The following is a 25166-nucleotide window of genomic DNA, read 5'->3' as shown; positions in this document are numbered from 1 at the left end:
GTAAAGTACTGTAATAACACTCAGGCAGGGCAATAAGGGTACTCACAATTCGCAAATGTTCCTGTAGTGGGCGTGCAGCTGCAGCATAGAAGCTAGAAGGCTGTATCCGTAGAAGAAATGTGCAACATTGCACTGCTTGTGGAATGTAGAACAGAAAAACAAGACGGTGGCTGGATCATTTAAAAATAAAAATGACTTCTTTATTGAGGATCTTGCAAAAACTTGTTCACATGACGCTGTGAGAGGTACTCTGACGCGTTTCGGGCTCCCAGCCCTTTGTCAAAGATCCAGCCACCGTCTTGTTTTTCTGTTCTGCATTCCACAAGCAGTGCACTGTTGCACATTTCTTCTATGGATACATTATTGCATTATATTTCCCTGTATTTGGCCTCGTCCCCACTACTCGCGGCTGCGCACGCTACAGCGTGCGTGGCTCAAACAAGATATGGTCCTCTATGGGGCAGGTCCCAGTCACTACCTGTGCGCTCGTGCAGAAAGCGCGATGTGCGACCACCTTTCTCAAAAGTCAAATTTTTGCCTTTTGGTGCGGTGTCCAAGTCACGGCGGTAATTCAGCCAATGAGGGCGAACCAGCTGCGTCACATCATGGCCACGCCCCCAACATGTCTCCCTGTGGGCCGTAGCCTAGATCTTGTCTTTGCTCCCCCTGCTCTTCTCTGGACGCGCGTCCCATCGCGATCCCCAGACTAGGGGTGTGCAAACTGGGGGGCGCGCTTGCCGGGGGGAGGGAGATTTTTCTGGGAGGGCGCGCGGGTGGTTACAGAGGCCCCGCGCTCTTCCCCAAGGCATTTAAATGAAATGCCAGGGGATCGTGTTAGGTCTCTGCAACACTCTAGTTACCATGATCCAGATGCTCTGTAACGCTTTGCCATGGCAACACGGCGTCATGTGACATGATGTCACACGCTTCAAATGACCCCACAGTGTCATTTGACGTAGCTACAAGGTACGGGGGTGTTTCTGTATTTGGGGAGGGGGGCCTATTGTGTGGGTGTGTGTCTGTATTTTGGGAAGGGGGGCTATTTTGTATGTGTGTCTGTATTTTGGGAGGGGGGGGGCTATTTTGTGTGTGTGTGTGTGTGTGTGTATCTGTCAGTATTTGGGCAGGGAGGGCAATTGTGTGTGCTGTATTGGGGGGGTATCGTGTGTCTGTATTTGGGGGGCTATTGTGTGTATCTGTATTTGGGGAGAGAGCCTATTCTGTGGGTGGGTGTCGTGTGTCTGTATTTGGGATGGGGAGCCTATTTTGTGTGTCTGTATTTGGGATGGGGGGCTTATTGTGTGTGTGTGTGTGTCTGTATTTGGGAAGGGAGACCAATTGTGTGTGTGTGTCTGTATTGGGGGGGGGGGGTATTGTGTGTGTGTGTGGAGGGGGACATATTGTTTATGTTTGTCTGTACTTGGGGGGAGGGCTATTGTGTGTTTGTCTGTATTTGGGGGGGGCTATTGTGTGTCTGTATTGGGGGGGGGTATTGTGTGTGTGTGGAGGGGGACATATTGTTTATGTTTGTCTGTACTTGGGGGGAGGGCTATTGTGTGTTTGTCTGTATTTGGGGGGGGGGCTATTGTGTGTCTGTATTTCGAGCAGGGGAGCAATTGTCTGTGTGTGTGTCTGTATTTGGGGAGGGGGCCTATTGTGTGTGTCTATATTTGTGGAGTGGGATTGTTGTGTGTGTTTTTGGGGAGGGGGGCTTATTGTTTGTTTGTGTGTGTATATTGGAGAGAAGGGTTATTGAGTGTGGGGAGGGGGGATAAATACATGCTTGTGTAACAGAGGGAAGGGGGAAGGAAAGGGTGATGGGGGAGTCTAAGAGGGGGGTGAGAGCGAGGTGGTGTGTGGGAAGGGGGGTGTAAGAGAAAATGGGGGGGGTTCTCATAAGGTCGCCGACACGTGGGTGAGGGCCCCCTTTGAAACTTAAGTCCTGGGCCCTGGGGAAAGCTGTCTGCGGCCCCGGTGGCATGTGTGCATTCCCTATCTGGGACCTGCTCTTCTCTTATGGCCACACTATGGGATCATAACATATAGGGCACTGTCCATAACTGAAACACAATAAAAGGAAGTCCTAATCTATACTATAACTGTGGGAACATATCCCCTACCTCTACTCCCCGACGCTCCTCTCCTTTTCCTCTCTAGCACATTCCATCTCCTCTTATCCCCCCTGTCACATAGTTCCATATGTCATCCCGGGGTGTTGTCCACAGCCACAGCTTACTATTAACTCCTTGCAGTACTTTAGTAACCCACACGTGGAGGTTGGGGGAGGGGTTACACTCCCACAGAGGCCGATTCATTAACCTCAGTTTTAATGGCAATCAATGTGGGATCACAATGCAATAACCCCTAATGGAGGTTAGTTAATCTCACCCATAGTCTCGGTGCATACCTAACCAAAGCCTCCTTGGCATCTCAACCACACTTGATGCCAAGTATTTCATGCACTTTGGAATATTTTTCCAGCTATTCATGAAGGCTTCCCTCCTTCACATACTCAGTAGTGTTTGCAAAGCATTGTGGCCTAGTACATGGATGGTCAATCTGGCAGCAAATGGGGTTATGGTATCATCTTTCTTTTGCAAAACTAAAATTGCGAAAAGGAGGAAGTTTACATTCTTTGACAGTGATGCACTGTTTAATGATACAAATTATCTTTATATACTTGTTCCTTCTCTTTTAAAAGCTTAGGGTCTGCATTGTGTTGTATTCTTCAACAAGCAGGGGGTGCAGAAAGAATCTCCGAAAAAGAGAAACAATAGTGCAAAAACGTGTGGAACAAATGATTAATACATCGAAAACTTGGCTCCTATGAATTTCCTACTCAGTGTTCTTATTAAAAAAGACATATTCCCAAAACTGTGGCTAGTATTCATTCTTTTTGGAGTGATTCTGTGTGGAGATTGCATCAGGGTAAAGAGATAGAGGAGATCATGTTGCAGATTCGTGTAAAAAAAGGATTTATATAAAACAAGTAAGAAATGTACTCACAGCTTAGTACGTCCTTTAAATGCACATAAAAGTAAAAAGGAGCTTTAGGGTCCCTGTTGTGATAACACCATGGTGCTGCCGCCTCTACCGCGATCAACACCTCCGCTCTTCCTGGCGTCTCACTTCACATATGGTTGGTTACGCCGGTGACTCCCGGGCAAGGGATGGTGCGTGTTCAGCTGCTGGAGTGGCTCGGCTCTCGGCTCAAAAGCCGTGCCATTCAAAGAGTTGAACACGCACCATCCCTTGCTCGGGAGTCACCGGGCATAACCAACCGTATGTGAAGTGAGACGCCAGGAAGAGCGGAGGTGTTGATCGCTGTAGAGGCGACAGCACCACGGCGTGATCTCAACAGGGAGCCTAATGCTTCTTTTTACTGTTATGTGCATTTAAAGAATGTACTAAATTGTGAGTACATTTCTTTCTTGTTTTATATAGAGCCTTTCTTTACAAGGATCTCCACCATAATCTCCTCTATCTCCTCACAGAATCATTCTAAAAAGAATGTACTGTATACTAGCCACAGTTTTGGGAATACGACTTTTTGAATAAAAACACTGAGTAGGAAATTCATAGGAGCCAAGATTTCCTCTTTATTAATCATTTGTTCCACACATTTTTTGCACTGTTGTGTTTCTTTCTCTTTATAGGCGATCTTTTTTGCTTCCCCTGGATGTTGAAGTATATGTGCTATATAGGGAACTTTTAGAAACAACTTCCCACCGGATGCTTTGAGCATTGATTTGATAACCTTAGCACTAATGTTTTTCACACTTACCACATTTTAAATATTTTTAAAGTTGAAATATCATAAATTGTTTATGTCACATGGATAGTGTTTAAATATGGCAGCGCCGTTCTAAACCTCTTTCTGGGTATCTGCATTATGCTTAATATTAATTAGTCTTAATGTTAGAGGTGGCGCGAGTCTCAGTAAAGGAAATATCAAGAGTCAATTCAGGTCACTTCAGCTTGGAAAATACTTAGCGCCAAGCTGCATGGCTGAATTTACAGCACAAGTAAGAAAGCAGATAATACTATCAGATAACATGAAGATTAGTGTGACTGGTTACCCATTTACTTAATACCTAGTTATTTTTATACAGTATTATGCAATTGAAGAATTTCTAGTACTTTTGAAACAGAATTTGACTAAGATATTTTAATGCTTAAAGAGGCAGTCTGCACCGCACTTAAAAAAGATATATATTTTTTGTTTTAATATATGCAGCCTTTGATTACCTTTATTGAAAACGAATTACTTAAGCTGCCGATCGATTCATTCTCCCGTGATTGATCAGCAAAGATCCTGCTTCTTGGGGTTCATGTAATGGCTACCTTTCAGTTTTAATTAATTCTTCAGTCAGTGTAACTTAGCAGCTACAATGTATTCTTATATTACTAAAGGTAACATTTATCTATTGTTACAGTTTGCAGCTCAAACTGCTGGGAATATTGACAACAAATTGTCACAAACATGAAAGTGTTACAAAAATCTTGCATTGCTAAGGAGGTGAGCTAAAGCCTGCTATAGAAACAAAGGCTGGTCAGTGTATTAAAACTCATTAAAAATGCCATTGTTATCCACTAAAGTTCAGTTTAATGTTTACAAAAATTAGATATAGTGCTCCAATCAGGTTAATAAATAATTCCCTGTACAAAGAATGAGCCAACACTACAAAAAGTATGGTTAAAGCTAAGTGTGCTGAAATGTTCTTATGTGCATTCTAAAAGTAGATTAAAATGGGTTGTTTTAGATTGGTAATTTTCTCTTTAAAATGAGTCAAGAGAGTCATTTTAAATATGTTCAGTGTAATGCCAATTTATCAGGCTTATGTGTGATAAGTGGCATAGCAAATGGTTTTATATAGCAATAGATGAGAAATGGAGTGACATCTCATTCAATTGCATGACAGGTGCCAATTGTATCATATTTTATTGGCATTTGGCTCTGCTATTTTAGCATTAATTAAAAGAACCATGCCTGAGCTTGGCTCTTGAATTTTTGTCTGTGGAAATGTGTGGCAGATTTGTGTGCCAGTGATTATGGAATGGGATCTGTGTAACATTAATGCCTGTAACCTATTCAGTCATAGTAACAATACAGCAAAAGAGGGGTTAACTTTCATTTTATAAATACCTGTTTGTTGCTGTCTCCTGTAAGGTCACCTGGGTTAACCTGCACTTTGCATTAATGGGCCAATAAAACAATGAAAAAAACAATCTGTTTATAATAGTAGTGACTGGTGAAAGTACTGTCTGTCTTTATTAATATAACGCCATTAATGTACATAGCGCTTCACAGCAGTAATATACATGACAATCATTTAAATAACAAATAATATAAATAACACATAATGGGAAGAAGTGCTTCAGACATAAAAATAACATTTGGGAAAAGGAGTCCCTGCTCCGAAGAGTCAAAGTCTGACTTTGGCTCTAATTGAACCTAGTACCTTTTTGAAGAGATGAACTGCATTTTCAGACACATTTTGCGACATTGGGTTTTTGTGCGAGAGCAAGAACCCCTGAGGGTAAAACCTTAAACTTATTCCTGGTGGTGGCAGCGTATTGAAGTAGTGTGACAGTGTATGGGGAAATATTAGTAATTTTTAGTAAGCCGGATAATTTAACTCCTTTCACATTCATAAATCATGTGCACACAGGTGTGGCTTTTGTCACAGGAGGGGAGGGAGGTTTTCTACCTGTTGGATAGTTATTGGTACTGAAACAAATGAATGGTGTCACCAAGGTTTGTTTTCTTTATCATGGATCTAGCAGCACATATTGGCTCATGAGGAAGACAAGATATTACTGCCCCAAATCTTGTTTTCCACCCCAGATGAGGCTTCTTTTAGTAAGTAGGCTTCCCCCTCTTGCTGATCAATATTCTGGCAACCCTGCACATCCCAACAGATTTTGCTTTTGCAGATCCACATACTGATACCTCTACATCTCCACGTGCTTATTGTGCATACTATTTTTCTTATTGTGTACTGTGCTGTATATGAGCAAGCAAAATAACACATAGTAAATGACACTTCCACAGTCACAGCGTTTAAAAAAAAAACAGAAAATCCTAATTTCAAGAGTGACCTTGTAAGAAAATAATTAAAGGAACTTTTGCAGGGGGAAAAAAAATCAATTATAACATATAAAATCAATAAATGGGAATCTTCACAGCTCATTTCCTTGAGCCCTAATGGTATTTCCAAGCAGGCACTTTGTGAAGCAGAAAGCAGCACCTCTTGAACCATACCGTTTTCTAATTAAAACCATGGGATGTTTAGCTTATTGTGCATGTAATTCCCTGGAAATAACCACAGATGGTGCAAGGAAGAGAGAGTGGAAATTTCCAGTGTACACATACAGGAACTCGGCTCAGCCTGGCTGTCAAGACATGTATTAAACAGCCCACGTCCTTTTTTATGAAAAGGGAGAAAATAACTAATTATTCTATCAAAGGTCTGAGGGGGAATTGTAAATAGCTCATGATGGGAGATGTAATCTATAAAACAAAAGCATTGATCATAAGGAAAGAGGGTAATGCAACTGGGGAAGGCTACTGACCTGTATAAGATGGGAGACAAATACACGTACATAAAGACACTAACCCCACATTACAAATATGCTGTGCTAATTATCAACTTGCCAGCTGTTACTGTGAGTTGTAAACCAGCAGCACATTGCTTACCCGCATCTGTATGCACCATCCGCGCCTTGCTCCATGCTTGGAAACTGATTGCAGCGGCAGGTCTAAGGGTCCTCTCCCTCAACAGGAGGGTGCTGACGCTTTTAAGCAATCGAGCCATGCTGCAGATGATATACTGTAGGTAAGCGTGTTACCGAGCACTGATGTAAGTACACTGTGACTCAGTCTGTAGAAGGCGCTCTGCTTACTGCTGCTGTGTGAGCCTGTGCAGCTTGCAGTGCTAGTGCTGCTGCTGCTGTCACTCCCTCAGTGATGTCATCCCCAGGCCAGGTCAGAGAGTAGTGGGTTAAAGGGCGCAGACAAGGACCCATATACTGTACTACATTCCCGTACAGGAGTAATGTATCCCTCTGAATACTCTCTAGCCATGTGAAACAAGAGGCAGGGAAATGTGAAGCGTTAATTATGCAATCTGACAAAACCAGAGATATAACCACTCAACAAACTTACACTGTGATCGTGTACAGTATACTGTATTCAAAATACTGTATATACAAATATAGGATAAAGTATCTGTCTTCTAAACTTAGCATAGGTTAAACTTGATGGACATATGTCTTTTTAAAACCTCCTCTACTTTGTAACTATGTAATAGTTATATACATCTGCCAATTAACTGTGTCTCTACATTAGGGCGACGTTTTGCATTGGTACACGATTGCTAGCATTCAGTGCAAAATAGGAATTACCGTCCGATCGTTTTGAGGTGTGAAGTGTTTCATACAAATTGTTATCAATTTCACCAGCACTCGTTTTCTACAGTGTTGAAATCCAAATGTTTGATTGGATGGACCCTTTGCCCAAATAATCATTCTTTTCGCCACTAAAGTTTATTTTTTATTTTTTCGTTCGCAACTCTATTTCCAAATACATTAGTTCTATAATTTTCCACGGTTCTCTCCCTGTGTGCTACATGCATAATATTACCTCCAGCTGTACCTATCACAGGGACTGTACCTATTTGTTACCTATTAAAACCAGGTGTACCTATTTCTGCCTGTGCGTGAGAACCCAGGAGTGCTCTACTACCTGATACCAATTGGTTGAAACTCAGAATCTTCAGATAGTTACAGCAGCTTAAATATCTGACTTGATAAATATTCAGCATGGTATAAGGAAATTATCGCCACTCAGTATATACAAATAAATGCATCAATACAAGTATTTTATTGGTAACATGGTTTATGCATTTAATACATTGCATGAGTTATGGTGCCATAAAGGGTGCCATAAACTTGCCCAAAAAGGGCAAGTTCTTGTATCCCACATTAATAGTGGAATTAAAGTGTATCTTGTTTCACATGCCCAATGTTGAAGGGTCTGTACAACCTCTCTGTTCCATACTTAGTGCAGGAGACTATTGAAGCTGCAGCGCAAGCAATATCCTACATGTGTGTGTTTTAAAAAAATCAGTTCTGTACTATGAGAAAATACTTGTAGCATTTAAAAAAACAACAACTCTGAAATTACATTTTTAATTTATTATAATGTAACAAGCATTTTTTGTTTCTATAACCACCATTTCCTCTCCTCTTCTGCTGCACTGACGGCGATTTAGTGAACCCCCGAGCCGAATCTTCACCGATCGATCACAGGAGAACAGATCGATTGGCAACTTAGCTAATTACTTATCTTTGTGTGGATTGCATTGATGCACATATTAAAGGGGGGAAATAATAATAATAATAATAAAAAAACAGCAGCTTGGATTGCTGCTTTAAGTGAGACAAGATGAATATAAACACAAATACAACTCAGTGTGAGTCTGATGTTTGGGAAAGAGCTAGTGGGGCTCAAGTATAAAATGTTTAAGCAAAAGGGTAAGACGTGATGATCTTTCAGTACTTTAAAATATTGAGATCTTCAAGCTCATTATATTAACTACAGTATGTAACGACGTACAGACTCCTGTTCTCATATCTACATGCTGCACAGCTTCTGGTTTGTAGCAGATAAACATTGTAAACAGTCCTGTCATTCTTGAAGTTTAAAAGATGTTTGCTGAATAAAACAGCTTTACATGTATACATTATATAGATATAAAGAACAATAATTTTACAAAATAAACTTGTATTTGTGAGTCACATATTACACAATGTGACCTATGTGGCATTTGTTATTACTGTAATTCTTTTTCTGAGTTACTGTAGTTCCTTTATGACTACCAACTACTGTACAGTACAAAAATACAGCAATCCACAGGCAAGTTATAGTACATCTAAATCTAATATCAACAAAGTATTCCTAGGCTTGGATAAACGGTTCCCAGCACTTCTGAACAATTCACAATGCTGACACAAATAAGACATTTCATGGGCAAGAGAAAACAGGTTCATATTATGAACTATACAGTAGTTGAGTGTCAGTTGAAATGTAGGTGGTGTCAATGAGGGGAGTTACATTGTTATAACGAGATGTATTGAATTGTGCGTCTGTGCTCCATTTTTTTTCTCCCGTTTTTCTGCACTAAAAATGTGCCATCTAATATGGCGTATATCTTCTCATTCAGCAACCTGTAAAGGATAAAAGAACAGGAGTGCATAAAATAAGTTTAAAAAAATTCAGAAATACTTCTCAATTACCCACTGTCATGATAATGTCATGAGGTATTATGTATTTTAATTCATCTGGTGCGTCGGGGGGTTAATGTGATTGGAGTTTTATTTTAAAATAACATCTGTTGGGGTTGTAATATTGTATAGAAAAGAAAGATGTAACCGGGCGCTTTTATAACTGCTGGGTATATTTTTATGAAACTGTACAGTGCAACCAATAATTGTTATTACCCAAATATATAGTGTACCAAGGTACAGGGAAATTATTTAAGTGCAAATACCTTAAAAACAATAATGTGAATACAACATTTACCAAATAATTGTGAAAAACAATAATAATTATAATAATATTATATGTGAGGTAAAAAGATAGCAGCTCTAAACCCTTGAGATGGACCATCCTCTAGTCCCAAAGTAGTGTGTCGTCTTCCAGGTAAGGGGAGCGCTTATGGATCACGTAGTAAATATGTGAAATGAAAAAATACAAATAATGGTGTAACCAATAATAAAAGCGTACTTCTATCTAAAACAGATGTGTTGGTCTCACTCACAGAATTCTTCTAGGAACAATATGCTATTGTCCACCTCTCTCTGATGGGAGCACTGTAATGGACCCTCCTCTGAAGTATGTGTCTTTAAGGAATTGGGGAACACGTCCTTTGCGACGTGTTCCCTCCTTACCTGTCGCCGCACAGACCTCCACTCTGGCACAAGCGCATTCGCGCACCCCGCTCTGCATACAGAGCTGACGTGACGCCGTGCACCGCTCCCCAGCGATGTGGCAAGTATTCCTAATGCCCACTTGTCTCCTGCAGCCTATCCTAGCCTCCGCAAAGGCCGCGCCTCTGCTCCGCCTTCCATACAATTGGTTCCTGTCTCCTACTTATACCCTGCTCTCACTCCAAGTCATTGCTGTGCATAATTGGTCGTAGCCTTGAGCTCCTGCGTTTGTTGTGCCTTGCTCCTATCTTGTCTCTATTGCAGTTTGGATACTACGTGTACCGACCCGGCTTGACTTCTGAACCCCTCTTGACTTCGACCCCGGCTTACCTTCGACTCTGCGTACCTCTCCAACCCAGACCACGGCTATACGGACTTCTACGATTCTGACCTCTCCAACCCCAGACCAAGGCCTAACGGACTTTGATCATTCTGACCTCTCCATCCCAAGACCTTGGCAAGTATCAGGACTAACCCGCTCTCTCCAACCCAGACCCGGCTACATTGACAATCCACCTGCCAGGCATGCTTCCGCTGCTGTGGGTGCGTGGTTCTATACTTCCCCACCTCAGTACCGGGGTCCTGTCTTGCTCGTGGGTAGCGCAAGCATTACAGTGTCTTTAAATCCACTTTAAATCCACTGTTTTACTTAAAAGACAGAGCTCACAATGGTGTTGTATATCAAACAAAATGTGTATTGCACAGAAACGGATACGGATATTTCACTCACATTTTAACATAAGTACAATTCATTGGAGAGGACTGTTGATCTCTGGTATTCTGCCAATCTCTGCCTGCTACTTCCTCTGCATCCGCATACGTCACTTCCTGTGGTGACTCTAGTTAGGGCGGAAGTAGCCTCTCCGGACACTCGGCTGCCAGTACTTTGATCTCTAGTCCTCCCAGAAATGAATTTGGAACAGATTCAACGCGTTTCACTAGGCTTCGTCAGGAAATCATGTGTCATATTGTCATATCTTGCGGACACTCGGCTGCCAGTACTTTGATCTCTAGTCCTCCCAGAAATGAATTTGGAACAGATTCAATGCGTTTCAATAGGCTTCGTCAGGAATCATGTGTCATATTGTCATATCTTGCTATTTATAGCCAATGCCATGCATTAATCTATGAATCAATCATTTCTTAATCTATTACTAAATGAGGATGTTACTAATGGTTCAGACCTATTAAATACGATGCTGTTCAGCACATAACGGCTAGTCAAAAAAAGGAAGGACATAAGAAAACACCAATGATTTTGATTGATGTACAGTATAGCAGGAAAAACGGTAACTGCTCTAATCATCTTATATTAACTATACATATACACTATGATGGGCCAATATACAATCCCCATATCACAATAATAAATCAACATGCTACACTATAATTTATTACATAACTAATCTAAACAAATTTACTTAAAAATTATAAAACATATATGATGCTTGATGCAACTCTAAAAGGTGAGAGGGAAATACACATTAGTTACTATTACAAAATCAAATACATAATATATAATAAACTCTATTCATAAAATACCAATTTGAATTTTTTTTTATTTAAAAAAAATAAAAAAAATAAGCAATATTAGTGCAAATAAAATATGTGCAAGTCCGGGTGCACCAATATATGCAAAACAGAGACAAAAAGGGAACACTACTATAAAGTGACAGTGCATACCAAAAAAGTGTATAGACATTATTTTAAAATAATTATTACAAAAAGGATCTCACAAATATTTTCAAATTAAAAATGCACCAATATCAATATCCAAATGTAATCCCTTTGGCATTAAGGTCTGCATCTTGTGAATCCAAAAGGTTTCTTTTCTAGCTAGACTATTCAGCCTATTGCCTCCCCACCAATGCTTGGGAATGTGTTCAATGCCATTAAAAGTCAAACATTTGAGATCCAAATTGTGATAAATACAAAAATGTTTGGATACATTAAGTGATAAAATCCCCTTTCTGATATTACCCAGGTGCTCTAAAATATGCACTCTCAGTGGTCTTGAGGTGTGACCTATATATTTGGGGGCCACAAGGACACTCCAACATATAGATCAGAAATTCTGTTTTACAGTTAATGTACCCCTCCATATCGAATGACTCTCCAGTGGTTTTGGAAAATAAATGTAATTTATCCTTATCTTTGTGTACACAGGCTTTACACATGATACAACCGAAATAAAACCTTTGGTTTATCAAGCCATGTGGAATTACTTTCTATTTTCTTTTTTAAAGTGGTTGGGGCTAATCTATTTTTAAGATTTGGGGGGCTTTTTTAAAAATTACATTCGGTCTGTCTGGTAGGTGGTCTTTAAGAATGGGGTCATTTTTTAAGTGAAACTTTCATGCTGACACCTACCATGTGAAAAATTTGAATTGCCTTGATGGAGACGGAAGTGGAGTCCCAGAAGTGATGTCACTGTTGGCAGAAGAGGCCATAGGATTTTTGGCAGCTCACAACAGCACAGACACCACTACAGTCCCTTCACTGGAGTCTCCACCCCGCCGGCATCAGCCACCTCCCCACCTCACAGCATGTCTGTGATAACCAGACTCTGGTCTCATCCTCCATAGGGACTTCAACAGCAGTGGGCTTCTGCACATGCCCGTGGGCCTCTGTGCATGCACACCATGGACCTCGGGCCTCCGCGCATGCGCGTCACCAATTATAGGATGGACCGAGGGGTGGGGAGAAAGGAGCCAGGAACACCGGGCAGGGAGAGGGTGAGAGAGCCATGTCCCCCAACTGAAACAGACACACAGTCACACCCAGAGTCACACCCAGAGTGTCACACACAAGGAATTCAAAGTTGGTATAAATATATTAGTGCAAAAATCTAAAAAAAACAGGCTGACACATTGAAACGCGTTGGATGGGTCTCCTGACACATTAAAGTGCCCTATTTATTCAATTTTTGATTCCGGGTCCTTCCTGCTCCGTTTGGCTTGTGCGCTCCGTTCATCGTTCTACTTCTGAACATTATCAACCTTATTGATGGCTCCCTCTATTGTAGTGAGGCTATAGTTTCCTTCCTTAAATTTCTGATTGCTAGCGGTATGTTTGTTCCTCTGTGCAATTCCTTTTTATTCTATGGAGTTGTTCATATGGAATATTTTTTATCCAATCCAGATTATGAGAACTGGTTTCCATAATTAAATTATTGCTATCCACCTTCTTAAAAAGGTTCTTGTTTTCAGCAAGTTACTCTCTACATAAATGACAAGATCAAGAAACTCTAATTCTGTTTTGCTACTATTAGTGGTGAATTTTAAATTAAGATCATTGTCACCCATATATAACCAAAAAGGTCTCTACTTCTTCATACTGCCTCTCCATATGAACAATATATCATCAATGAACCTCTGCCATGTGACCAGGTTCGCACCGAGTGCATGGTTAGATCAAATACGGTCTTCCTCCCATGTGCCCATAAATTTATTGGCATAACTTGGTGTGAACCTGGTCCCCATGGCTGTACCACACTTTTGTAGATAAAAATTGTAATCGAACCAGAAATAGTTTTTTGAAGGATGAACATCATTGATTCAATAAGGAATTGTACTTGGTCTTCTTTTAAATCTCTGTCTGCTCTTGGCATTCTCTCAACAGCTTTTACCCAATATTTATGGACAATTGATGTATAGAGGGACGTTACATCTGCCATTACTAATATAAAATCATCTTGTCATTTAATATTCTCAAGATCCTAATAATATCCTGGGTATCTTTTACATATGATCTATGAGAGGTCACATATTTGTGTAAAAAAGTCAATGTGTCAAATTACTAGTTAGTGATTCAATACCTGATAAAATCGGTCTCCCCAGTGGGTTAACAATGTCCTTATGAATTTTGGGGAGAAAGTAAAAGAGAGGAAATTTCACCTTCTCCCTATACAAACATTTAAACTCATCTTCATTTAAAATCCCCAAATCTTTTCCTTTTAATAATAATGTTTTCAATTCTGCATAAAATCTCATGGAAGGATTATGGTTCAATATTAAATACGTGTCACTATCTTCTAAAATTCTATTTGCTTCACTTACATAAACTACGGTCCATAATTATAACCCCACCTCCTTTGTCCGCCTGTTTTATAATGTCTTCATTTTCTATTAGGCTCTCTAATTCATCCCTTTCTTTTTTTGTAAGATTATGTTTAAATCTTGTTGATTCTTGTGTTAATTGATTAAAATCGGTATTCACCATTTGATAAAACACTTCTAAAAAAATTACCTTTTTCGTGACTAGGATAAAATGTGGACTTTGGTTTTAGTTTGGGGTGTATAAAACGTCCACTGGTTATATTTAATGGTAGCTTACTGTCTGTTTCTATAACTTCCCTTCTCTGTGATGCTTGATTTTAAAAAATGTCTTTGTATGGTTAGCTTTCTTAAAAATAAATTTTCATCAATAAATAATTAAAATTTATTAGGGCCTTACAGTTCCCTTTAGCAGGTCAGAAAAAAAGGCTGGAGGAAAACGAGAAAAAAGAAGACAAAACTTATTGAAACAGGGAAATACTAATAATACACAAAAAAGGAGCAATATATTTAATCTGAGCAAAATAATATTGACTGAATTTAAACAGAATGTAATATCGAAAACTCTAACATTTGTGCCTACTATAGGCCCTTATAATTTTAAATTATTTATTGATGCAAATTTGATGTCACATCCTTTTTAACTAATGTGACCTATCACATGGTACAGCAACCAATGGGATTGTCTTCAATCTCATTGCTGTAATACCATGTGATATGAGACATGTGGTTTTAAGGATATGACGTACCTACCTGGAGAAGTGACCTTGCATCACGAAATGCGTTGGATTTGTTACATGAGATGTCCTAATATTTACTGGGCTCTCTAAGCTCATTTGAGCCATTATCTGGACTTTCTTGGACTAAGATTTATTATCAGATGCCCCCAATAGCTGCAGATTTGCCAGTTCTGTAAATACGGCTGTGAACTGCTGTAGCGTGTGACGCACTGTGCGTCATTTGATAGTTTGAGCCAATCGGTGTGAGGGAAATCCCCTCCTCCCATCTCTGTGACGGAGCAGCATTCAGATGGACCACCTGGGGATCGGATGTGGAGACAAGTGGTGGAGCTCCTGACGTGTGAGGCGACCTAAGAGCCCAAGCGGTGTTAAAGAGCCCACTCCTCCCCGTCCGCTTCTTTCTGCGGATGTGCAGACGAGTATGTGAGGTGATCTCTGGTGAACAACCTTGAAGAATCGGAGCATTTGAAGGAGAGTGATCAGCCCTTGCAGAATCCGTGCAGCAGCCATAAGAGCATCTGGTCTATACTGGTCAATATACCTACATGCCCATTTTTATTATTCTTTCTGGTCGTGCATACATTACCTTTTTATATAATTGTTTTATTTTATTTACTACACTATGAGGGTCTTGCGCTTTCTTCTTTGTATTTTTGTCTAGCTGGTGTTATCCTGGCCCCAGTCTCATTCAGTACAGCAGTAGACCCTCCATTCCAAAGAGAAGTTTATAACACTTTGTATTTTGTGGTGTTTATATATTTCATCACTTGCACACGAGGGTTAATATACACTACATGATATTTGTTAAACCATAGTCTTCACTGTATGGGTTTCTTATTATTCACTTAGTTGTTTGTAATAATCACTTTTAAACACATATTGATGCGCTTGGACATTTTCTGTTCTATGTACCTCCCTTGGAGATGATGTCACATCCTTAAAAAAAAAAAAAAAAGACGGGCACATGATACAGCGTCCAATCGGATTGGAGCTGTACCATCTGACCCAAAAATGTCATGTATCAGGCACAATATAAGGCCTGTTCCGTCTCATTTTAGCTCAAGATGAGGAGACAACTTCCGTTGTGGATTTACCATGGAGCTCTATTGGATTGAAAGAAAGAAGATAGAATATTAAAGATAAGAAGAAAAGAATAACAAATGACGATAGAAGGAGAAAGAAGATTTTTGTACCTGATGCTGTTCTTCAAGGTGGATGGAGTCGGATTGCAGTGGATGTCGCGGGTCGAGAGCTTCCAGATACACCGGGATTCGGAGGGTGAAGACTTCTAAAGGTAAGAAAAATATTGAATGTATGTAATTGTATTTTTTCAGGTTTTTTCATTGTATTTATTTATTTTTATGTTTGTGATTGCCCATTGACTAATAATGTATTAATCTGAGCCCCATTACAGATAATTACAATGACAGCCAATGCATTTTTTGGCAAATGCTTGTTTTGAATTGATTGCTATTTTTTTCGATTTCTGTTTATTGTTTGGATTAAATTGTTTTGAATTTGGATGGCTTGTTTTTAGTACATTGTAGGATTGGCAAGCGTTTTAAATTAATTCTTTGTTTTGTTGGCTAGTGCTTTTATTTCTTTGATTGATTGGCTGGTGGTTTTATTTATTTAATTGGTTGGATTGATGTTTATTTAATTTAATTCTTATGTTTTGAAATAACATAATTTCTATTATTTTGGTGATAGTACACATGAATAACATTTATCTATTAGGCTTTTTAAAGCTGCAGTTCAGTCAATATCCTGCATGTGTGTTTTTTTTAAATAAATCAGTTCTGTAGTAAAAAAAAATACTTTTAGCATTTTCTGTTTTAAAAAAAATAACTTTTAAAGACCAATTTTCTTGTATTCTATTTTAACAGCCATTTGCTAAGGCACTGCCCCTTCATGTCCTGTCACAAGCCCTGGCACACCCCTTTGTCAGCCCTGCCCTCCCTCTAGCATGTCAGTGCAGGATTGCCCATGAATATTCATGAGCTTCCACTGACAGACAAGCAGAATATAAACAGATCCCTTCACTAATTATGTCACCAAATTTCGACCTATCAATACATGGAGAACGAATTGACCTGCAGCTATTCAGTTCTTTAGGTAATTAGAGATTGCACACATAAAACTATTGAAGTAAAAAAAGAAATAAAAAATAAAAAAAGACTGAACTGCAGCTTTAATGATTGTATTGTTGGTGTGTTTAGGTGCTTGTGTATTTCTTTTGTTATTGTGTATTTTTCATTAGATTGACCATTGAGTGCTATAGTGGCTTATCGTGCCCATATCATATGGGTATAATATACCACTGTGCCAATCAATGGGTACAGGGTGGGTATAGTGGGTATAGTGGGTCCGTGGTGGGTGGTTAGGCCTCCCGGGTGGGTAACAGAGGACGGTGGTTAACCCCTTAATTACTATAGCAGTTATTAATCGCTACGTTGATTAAGGGGTTAGGGGCCAGTAGATTGTATTTTCTTATGTACCCTTGCTGGCTATGGAGGACATGGACCTGCAGTATGATGATGACGCCCTTCATGATGGCAGGGATAAGCAGAACATTTTTTATTTACTTTATTTATGCTGGCTGGCTAATGTTTGATTTTATAATGGGCACATGAGCTATTATCCATATCTGGATAATAGTTATGTTGCCCATTAATGTACTGTATGTGTTGGGGGGGTGGGTTGTTGGGGTAGAGGAAGTGGGTAATAGTTTTGTTGTGTTATTGAATGTTTATTGTGGGTAGCGAGGATGGGTGAAGTTGGTATTTGGCCCTTGGTGGGTGTTTATACCCACCGGGTGGGTAGCGGGAGGGGTTAACCCTTTCATTACCTTAGCGGTATTAACCGCTAAGGTAATGAAAGAGTTAACTCGACCCGCAACTCCCACACACACAAGGTCTAAACACCCACCAAGGGCCAAATACCACCTTCACCGACCCCGCTACCCACAATAAACATGGCACTTGTGGGTAAACCCTTCATTGCCTTAGCGGTTAGCCGCTAAGGTACTGCACCGACACACTTTATTCGAGCAAATACCCGGTATGTACCTGGCAGATACCTGGAATGCACCGCTCCTCACCTCTGACAAGCCCCGTTGCATTTGCCTTCCCAGCCTGGGTTCATGCCTGGCTGATGGGCGGCTGATCTGTTAAATGATAATGATTAGTATTTAATAGGCTGCAATGCTTCGCGTGTCTACCAGATGGCATAAATTCATGAATTGTAATGCAGTATATATATATATGTACTGTGCAGTATTGCAGCCAGCGGGAATAAAATGCTTCAATCCCTGCCTGGAAAATACCTCAATGCACTCGGGCAGAAAACAGTCACAAACCTCAATACACCCGGGTATACCCGAATTCGTGGGACTAGCCAAGCTCGAATAAAGTGTGTCGCCAGTGTAATAAAGTTGCCTGTAAATGCATTTTTATTGCATGGGATTCATGCCAGGGGTCTCCGGTGCGGATATTAATGGGTATCAGCTCCGGAGTCTCTTGACATCAATCTGATGCAGGAAAAATGCATTTTTTTTTCTAATTCCTCTCTCACCGCCTTCTCAGCAGGTTCCCCAACTTTTCCTGGGGTGAGGATTTTGGGACAAACTCGCCATTCTAGAGCTGCAATTAGCCTTGATAAACTAATCGAGGCTACTAGAATTGCATGAGTTTCAGAATCTGCCGATTAGTGACTTATCGCCGCTCACCCGGTAATTTTTTTTTGACTGCTGAAAACATGGGCGATTTATGCCTTTATCGCCCACTTATCGAAGCTTACAGAATAGCAGTACGCATTTTGGCTGAAAAGGCCTTGATAAGTGGGTTATCGAGGTTTATAGAATAGGCCCCTTAGTCTCTGTTCAGAGCTATTGGGCTCATTCTGTAACCTGTGCTCACACGGAAAGTCCCACAGCAGTCAATCGGAACCGGAAGGGGACATTTGGTCTCGACCGACTCCACGCCAGCGATTAGTCACAGGGGGATCCTCCAATGCAGCTGCTCTGCTGCTCGACCCTGTGCCGCTGTCCGCTATTACGAGAAGGTACGTTTTAGGGTAGGGGGTTAACTTTAGGGGTTTCAGAAGTAGGGGGTTAATTTAATTGGGTTTTAGTGCTTAAGGTTAACTTTAAACCTTTTAGCGGTTACGGTAAGGGCTTAGGGTAAGGGGTTAAAGTTTTTAGAGTGGGGGTAGCATTAGAATTAGGGGTTAAGATGAGTGGGTTTTAGAGTAAAGGGTAAGGTTGGTGACTTACCTTAGTGGTGAAGCAACCGGTGGCTGAGTGTCCCGGCGTCGAGGTGAGCAGCGGCTAAAAGCCAATGGTCATTTAGTCATGGCGGAACGGCCGCTACCAGATGTCATAGACTGATATTGCAAACTAACGCAGCTTACAGAATAAGCCACTGTGGCTGAATAACATGGATAACCAACTTTTGTCACATAATAAAATAAAGACCATATGCTACATTATAAACACACACTTCAATAACTTTCAGTATTTTTAGAGTTTATTGTACAGACTGCAAAACTATGTTTTGTATGTTGACAAACAAATGTAATGTAAATAAAATATCTTGTATCTGACCAGATTCCTTTTTATAAAATTTACAATGCTAATTATACTAGATATGTTGGTAGTGATCTGCATCCACACTTGCATGCTTCATCAAGCGACCTGGCTCATACATAAGGTCGACAACGTAAGTTTCAGGAGGAAGAAGAACTTTAGTCCCTCCTTGTGTTGACTCATCAATTAACTTGACTTCATTCCAAGCCCGTCCATAATCTCCACGGGTAAGACAGCAACCAATGCCAATTCTATCAGCAATAACCTATAAAACAGGGAATATTAAGGGGGAAATGCACTTTAGAGATTTGCACCACATGAAACACTTCAATACATTTCACTTTGCAGTCAATGCATTTCGTTTAAAAGTTTCAGCCTCCAAATGGAATACATTTGCTTTGTTTAAACAGGAGAGTCATGAATTATTTCCATGAGATTTTCAGATCTGTGAGACTTCCAGGTTATGTGTCCGTAATAAAAATGAGGAAATAAAATTGAAAAAAAAAAACACAATTATTTTATTTGAACAGGTAGGGCTTTGACCTTTCAAAAATGTATTATAAAGAATGTCAACTTTCTGAACAATGATGTAGCACTACAGAAATATTGGGGCTAATTCACTAAACTGAGAGTGCTAATGGGGGTACTATCACAGAAAAACCTCCTATTGAAGTAAACCGGAGCACTAATCATTGAGGTCAATAGGAGTTTCAATTGAATAACCCACTGACATGTATTTTGTATATTTTTTGAGGGGAGAATATATTGGTTACCATAAAAAAAAAACATTCACCTACACTGGCGACACACTTTATTCGAGCTTGGCTAGTCCCACGAATTCGGGTATACCCGGGTGTATTGAGGTTTGTGACTGTTTTCTGCCCGAGTACATTGAGTTATTTTCCAAGCAGGGATTGAAGCATTTTATTCCCGCTGGCTGCAATACTGCACAGTATATATATATAAACTGCATTACAATTCATGAATTTATGCCATCTGGTAGACACGCAAAGCATTGCAGCCTATTAAATCCTAATCATTATCATTTAACAGATCAGCCGCCCATCAGCCAGGCATGAACCCAGGCTGGGAAGGCAAATGCAACGGGGCTTGTCAGAGGTTAGGAGTGGCGCATTCCAGGTATCTGCCAGGTACATACCGGGTATTTGCTCGAATAAAGTGTGTCGGTGCAGTACAGTATAAAGACTATGTAAGTCCAAAAGATCACAGTGATGCTAAAAATCAGTGAGACAGCATCCAAATCTCTGTCAATCGCAGTGAATTTTGTGCAGAATTTGTGATACTTCCCCAGAGAACCAGTTAAGAGGAATAAAATTAGGGCCAGATGGCTAGGCTTGTCCTGATATATTTGTTTATATATGCCTGAGTTTCTGGTCCCTTTTGGGAAATCAATATGGCGGCCATCCAAGCCTCATCCCCACTGGCCAATAGGAAGCTGTAATATCATTAGAGCATGACATTTCAGCTTCCTATTGGACAACCCCGGCAGCCATCCTTGATTTTTATTTTAGCTGTACATAAAAAGGTAACCATCTCGGGAACCGTAGGTGCCCTGGTGCTATGAATAGCAAGGTTCAGTGGACCCTGCTTTCCTGTTTTCTTTTAACAGAAGGGTAAAAAATTAAGCAGGGTATTAAAAATAATGGAGCCTCTAGTCAGTGCAATATGAAGTGTGTAATTGCTTGTGAAAACGTTAAGGAATACTGGTAGCACAGTTGTAGTACTATAGTAAAAAGTATTAAGTGCATATGGCAAAAGTAATCCAAATCTCAACACAACTACCCTACATTTGCGTTGAATGGCCCAGTGACAAAAAGGGTTATTCCATTTTTATTAAGCAGACTCTGTATAGCACGCACCACATGACTTAGCTATGAAAGGTATATTCACGTTAATGTGCATAGAATCTGTAGCCGTGCTGTACACATATTTGTAAGGTTTCTCAGTTAAATGATGTGCAGACAAACATTGAGCCGTTTTTACGGTAAAAAACAAACTACTATTGCTCAGTGAAGTGAATAGTACATGCCTTAAAAAGCAATGCTCGATGATAGAAGATCCCTTTCTTGATTTTTCCAATTGGTATTACATTGGACTTCAATTCATATTTAAGTTCACTTATGTGAAGCTCCCAGTTCAATTTGTGCAGTTTGTCATGTTCAATAGCTCCACCCATCCTGTCTGCAACAAACCTGAAAAATGTGCAAACAGATCGATCACTTTTAAGATTTTTGTGACATTTTTCAAGTATCATTGAAAGACAAAAGCAGCTATTTGTAAACTGCCACTGAGTGATTGCTGTAATTATGCTCAGATCATTAAAGGAATTAAAATGGTAATGTATGCAGTCATTTAAGCATCTTGTCTGTTGAACAGCATATTATGTAAGATTAAAAGCCCACATAATAGCTTAAGATGAAATCAAGTTTAGCTTAAAGACTGTAGAAATTACCCAAATAAAATGATTATGTCGTTTAGAAGCAAGGGTTATGTGCGCAAAGTTGGGATCAAGTGTGGATAGTCTGTTAATACTAAAAGACACATGCTTAGCCTGTAGATTTAAAAGGTTTGTATTTCCAAACTGCATATCCCATGTTTTTAAAAAATTCTACGTTGATATTTAGAAACAAAACGTCTATCCACTTTTCCTCTTTATGTAAATGTGCCCAGCTTTTGTATAAAGAGACAAAACAGTGCATCCACATCTCAAACAGGTTCCCGATGTCTGTTCCAACCTCCGAAACACCACATGCTGGTCATATGTATTAAGTAAATATGTCTGCGCTGACGCATTATTTTATTAATGTGACTTCCATCCTATGTAATAACAGCAATTATACAGTACGGTGTTTCAATTTGGCACATTTCTGCGACAAGGCATACTACTTCACTTGCATTATGCCCCACAAACATGACTTGCGTCACCTTTAAGGTGACATAAAATAAGTACAAAACACCTTCAAGAAAAGTAACGCAAGTCGCACATGTCTTAATACGTAGATCTGCGCCAACATGCAAATAAAACTGTGCCCGATGGTCCTCCCACTCCATAAACCCCTCAATTTGTCGCAGAGCAACCCAGACATACTTTCAAGAGGCGCAAATAAGACTGTTACATACTGTAGATGCTGCCAGTCGCAGGTATTTTTTACAAAGCCTCTGCTTGCGGAACATTTAGGGCTTGCTACATCAACCCTGTTGCGTCTAAACTGCAGATATCTAGATTCTGAATGTGAACCTAAGAACCTAAAAGTGTTTTTCATAAATATCAATAGTGTTAGTGATTGAAAACAGCTATTTAAATAACGGCCTGTTATGACTAGTGACAGTTATCACCACTAAACACATATCTGAATTTACTTCCCATCTTTTCAAAGATATTCCAAGAGGTTTTTTTTTACTTCAAAAGTCACTAAGCCACTTAAAGCTGCAGCCACAGCGTAACTCCTCCCTACCGCCCTCCTGTCCCGCTCCTGCTCCATTAACATGGTCCTCTTCTCCCTCCGCCACCAACTGCTTTCCTCTGCCGAGCTTCGCTGCAGGATGCCGTCCTTCTCTCCCTCCGCCGGCGGCTACTGTCCTCTGTTGCTGCCGAGCTTCGCTGCAGGATGCCATCCTTCTCTCCCTCCTCTGCCGGCTGCTGACCTTCGCTATATATCCATACATACATACATATATATATATATATATATATACACACACACACATATACATATATACACATATATATATATACACACACACACATATATACATATATATATATACACACACATATATATATATATATATATATATATATATATATATACACACACATATATATATATATATATATATATATATATATATATATATATACACACACATACATACATACAGTGGTCAACAAATCACCAAAAAATCTACTCGCCGAACAAAAAAATCTACTCGCCACCTGGTACCATACGTGTGCTGCTGGGCCAATAGGAGCTCGCCAAGATGTTAAATCCACTCGCCCGGGGCGTGCAAATGTATAGGTTTGTCGAACACTGTATATATATATATATATATATATATATATATATATATATATATACACATACACACACACACACACACACACACACATATATATTACATACATACACACACCAGAATATATGAGTTCTTCAGTATTTGTTGATACCTTTTTTTATTTGGACCAAGAATTTGTGTCATGGGACAAGCTTTCAAGAGTTTTCCTCTCTTCCTCAGGTCAAGCAATAACATAAATATATACACACATATACATACACACTGTGTGTGCATGTCTATGTATGTGTGCGCATATTTATGTTTGGGTGTATATGTGTGCGTGCGCGCATGTTTGTGCGTGTATGTGTGTGTGTGCGCATGTATGTGTGCGTGTGCGCATGTTCGTATATGTGTGCGTGTGTGCATGTATATGTGCGTGTGTGTGCATATGCGTATGTGTGCGTGTGCACATGTGTATGTGTGCGTGTATATGCGTGCGTGTGCATATATATCTATATCATACACACACATACACACCTAAGCTCCGCAAGGCCCTGTGCCTGCAAAATGTCTCTGTAAAGTGCTATGTAAAACTAGCAGCGCTATACTGTACAAGAACAAGCCATTATTAATTTTAATAACACACACATTGAATTGTACACATTCACATACACACAAAATTAAATATACATATTGTTTACAGTATGATATACTGTATACCGATTTGATCTTAAATGAGTTGTTAATATTTAACATTAACTACACACGTGCAATGGAATAAGGTTTAATTAATTAATTCTGAGCTACTCTCTTTTTCTGCTGCTGCTGCTGCTGCTGCTGCTCTGACAATTCTGTGGGGAAGATCATGTGACCAGGCAATGACTCATACATTTGTGCTCCATGCTCGTGCACGGCTGTGGAGGGGGCAAGACTCACAAAGAGGTGTGCCAGAGCCTGTTACAGAAAAGGAAGGGAGAAACAAAAATGCTCGTTACATTAGAATACATAAAAAATTGTCTTTCAAAGTTGTTTTTTAAAAAAAAAGAAAATACTACAAGTATTTTCTCACAGTACAGAACTGATTTATTAAAAAAAAACCACACATGCAGGATATTGACTGAACTGCAGCTTTAAATATAACTCATTTAGCTTTTGATTGACATTTGCATTTCTATTTGCTGTGCATTCTTTACATATTTCACGGCATTGTCTACAGTGTGTTTTCCTCCATCCTATGTCTAAAACCAATTTGGGATTTTAGTGCCAGTGCATTGAGGTATTTTTCTCCTGTTTTGCCCTCGTGCATATCCGTTTTTGATTTGGGGATTGTCAATAATAGCAATATGTCACTAATATTGTAATGATCATTATATTTCTGAACCGCAATTCGTTCCCATTACATAAGCATCAACAACTCTGCTGGGACAGGACAGGAGAGGTTTTCAATTAACTTGAGTAATATGTGTCAAATCTAATTACAGTTAACACATCTCTTAAATCTGACCTGCCAGCAAGTAGGAAAAAGTGCAGCGTGTCAGAGCTTGTCCTGGCTTTGGTTCATTGCCCCACTGTTTTATCTTATCCTTCTGAGGCCTTTTTTGTTTTCAGCTCTCATTAATATGTTTAACTAACTGGTTGCCACATAGGGTACAGCTACCATTGCTTTGTGATAAGTGGGAGTAAAGCAAGTGAATCTTTCACAGCATCATGACAAACGCAATAATGTTTAACACATAGTATAGGTACCCAGCACGGATCTACATTAAAAACAGGTTC

At 39.8% G+C, this 25166-nt stretch overlaps 2 protein-coding genes across 8 annotated transcripts in view; both read right to left on the bottom strand.

Annotated features, from left to right (window-relative positions):
• MSRB2 (methionine sulfoxide reductase B2) overlaps positions 1-6988 on the bottom strand; it is a 41514-nt gene extending 34526 nt beyond the window's left edge. Inside the window, exon 1 of the mRNA XM_075587569.1 lies at positions 6701-6988. Within this exon, the coding sequence (XP_075443684.1) occupies positions 6701-6818 (118 nt within the window). The 5' untranslated portion in view covers positions 6819-6988. The remainder of the gene's footprint in view (positions 1-6700) is intronic.
• A 12308-nt stretch (positions 6989-19296) lies between these two features.
• Positions 19297-25166, bottom strand: part of ARMC3 (armadillo repeat containing 3) — a 103949-nt gene continuing 98079 nt past the window's right edge. For 6 of the 7 annotated variants that reach the window (XM_075587566.1, XM_075587565.1, XM_075587562.1 and 3 more), the window contains 2 exons: positions 21424-21586; positions 19297-19638 (listed from right to left, as the gene is read on the bottom strand). In XM_075587566.1, the coding sequence (XP_075443681.1) occupies positions 19429-19638; positions 21424-21586 (373 nt within the window). In that variant the 3' untranslated portion in view covers positions 19297-19428. Of the gene's footprint in view, positions 19639-21423; positions 21587-23506; positions 24345-25166 lie in introns of those variants that run through there. The other variant, XM_075587568.1, reaches the window with a different exon arrangement.

This window comes from Ascaphus truei, chromosome 2 (genome assembly GCF_040206685.1).
Source record: "Ascaphus truei isolate aAscTru1 chromosome 2, aAscTru1.hap1, whole genome shotgun sequence".
In the NCBI taxonomy this organism is placed as follows: Eukaryota; Metazoa; Chordata; class Amphibia; order Anura; family Ascaphidae; genus Ascaphus; species Ascaphus truei.
This window is presented reverse-complemented; position numbering and strand designations above follow the sequence as displayed.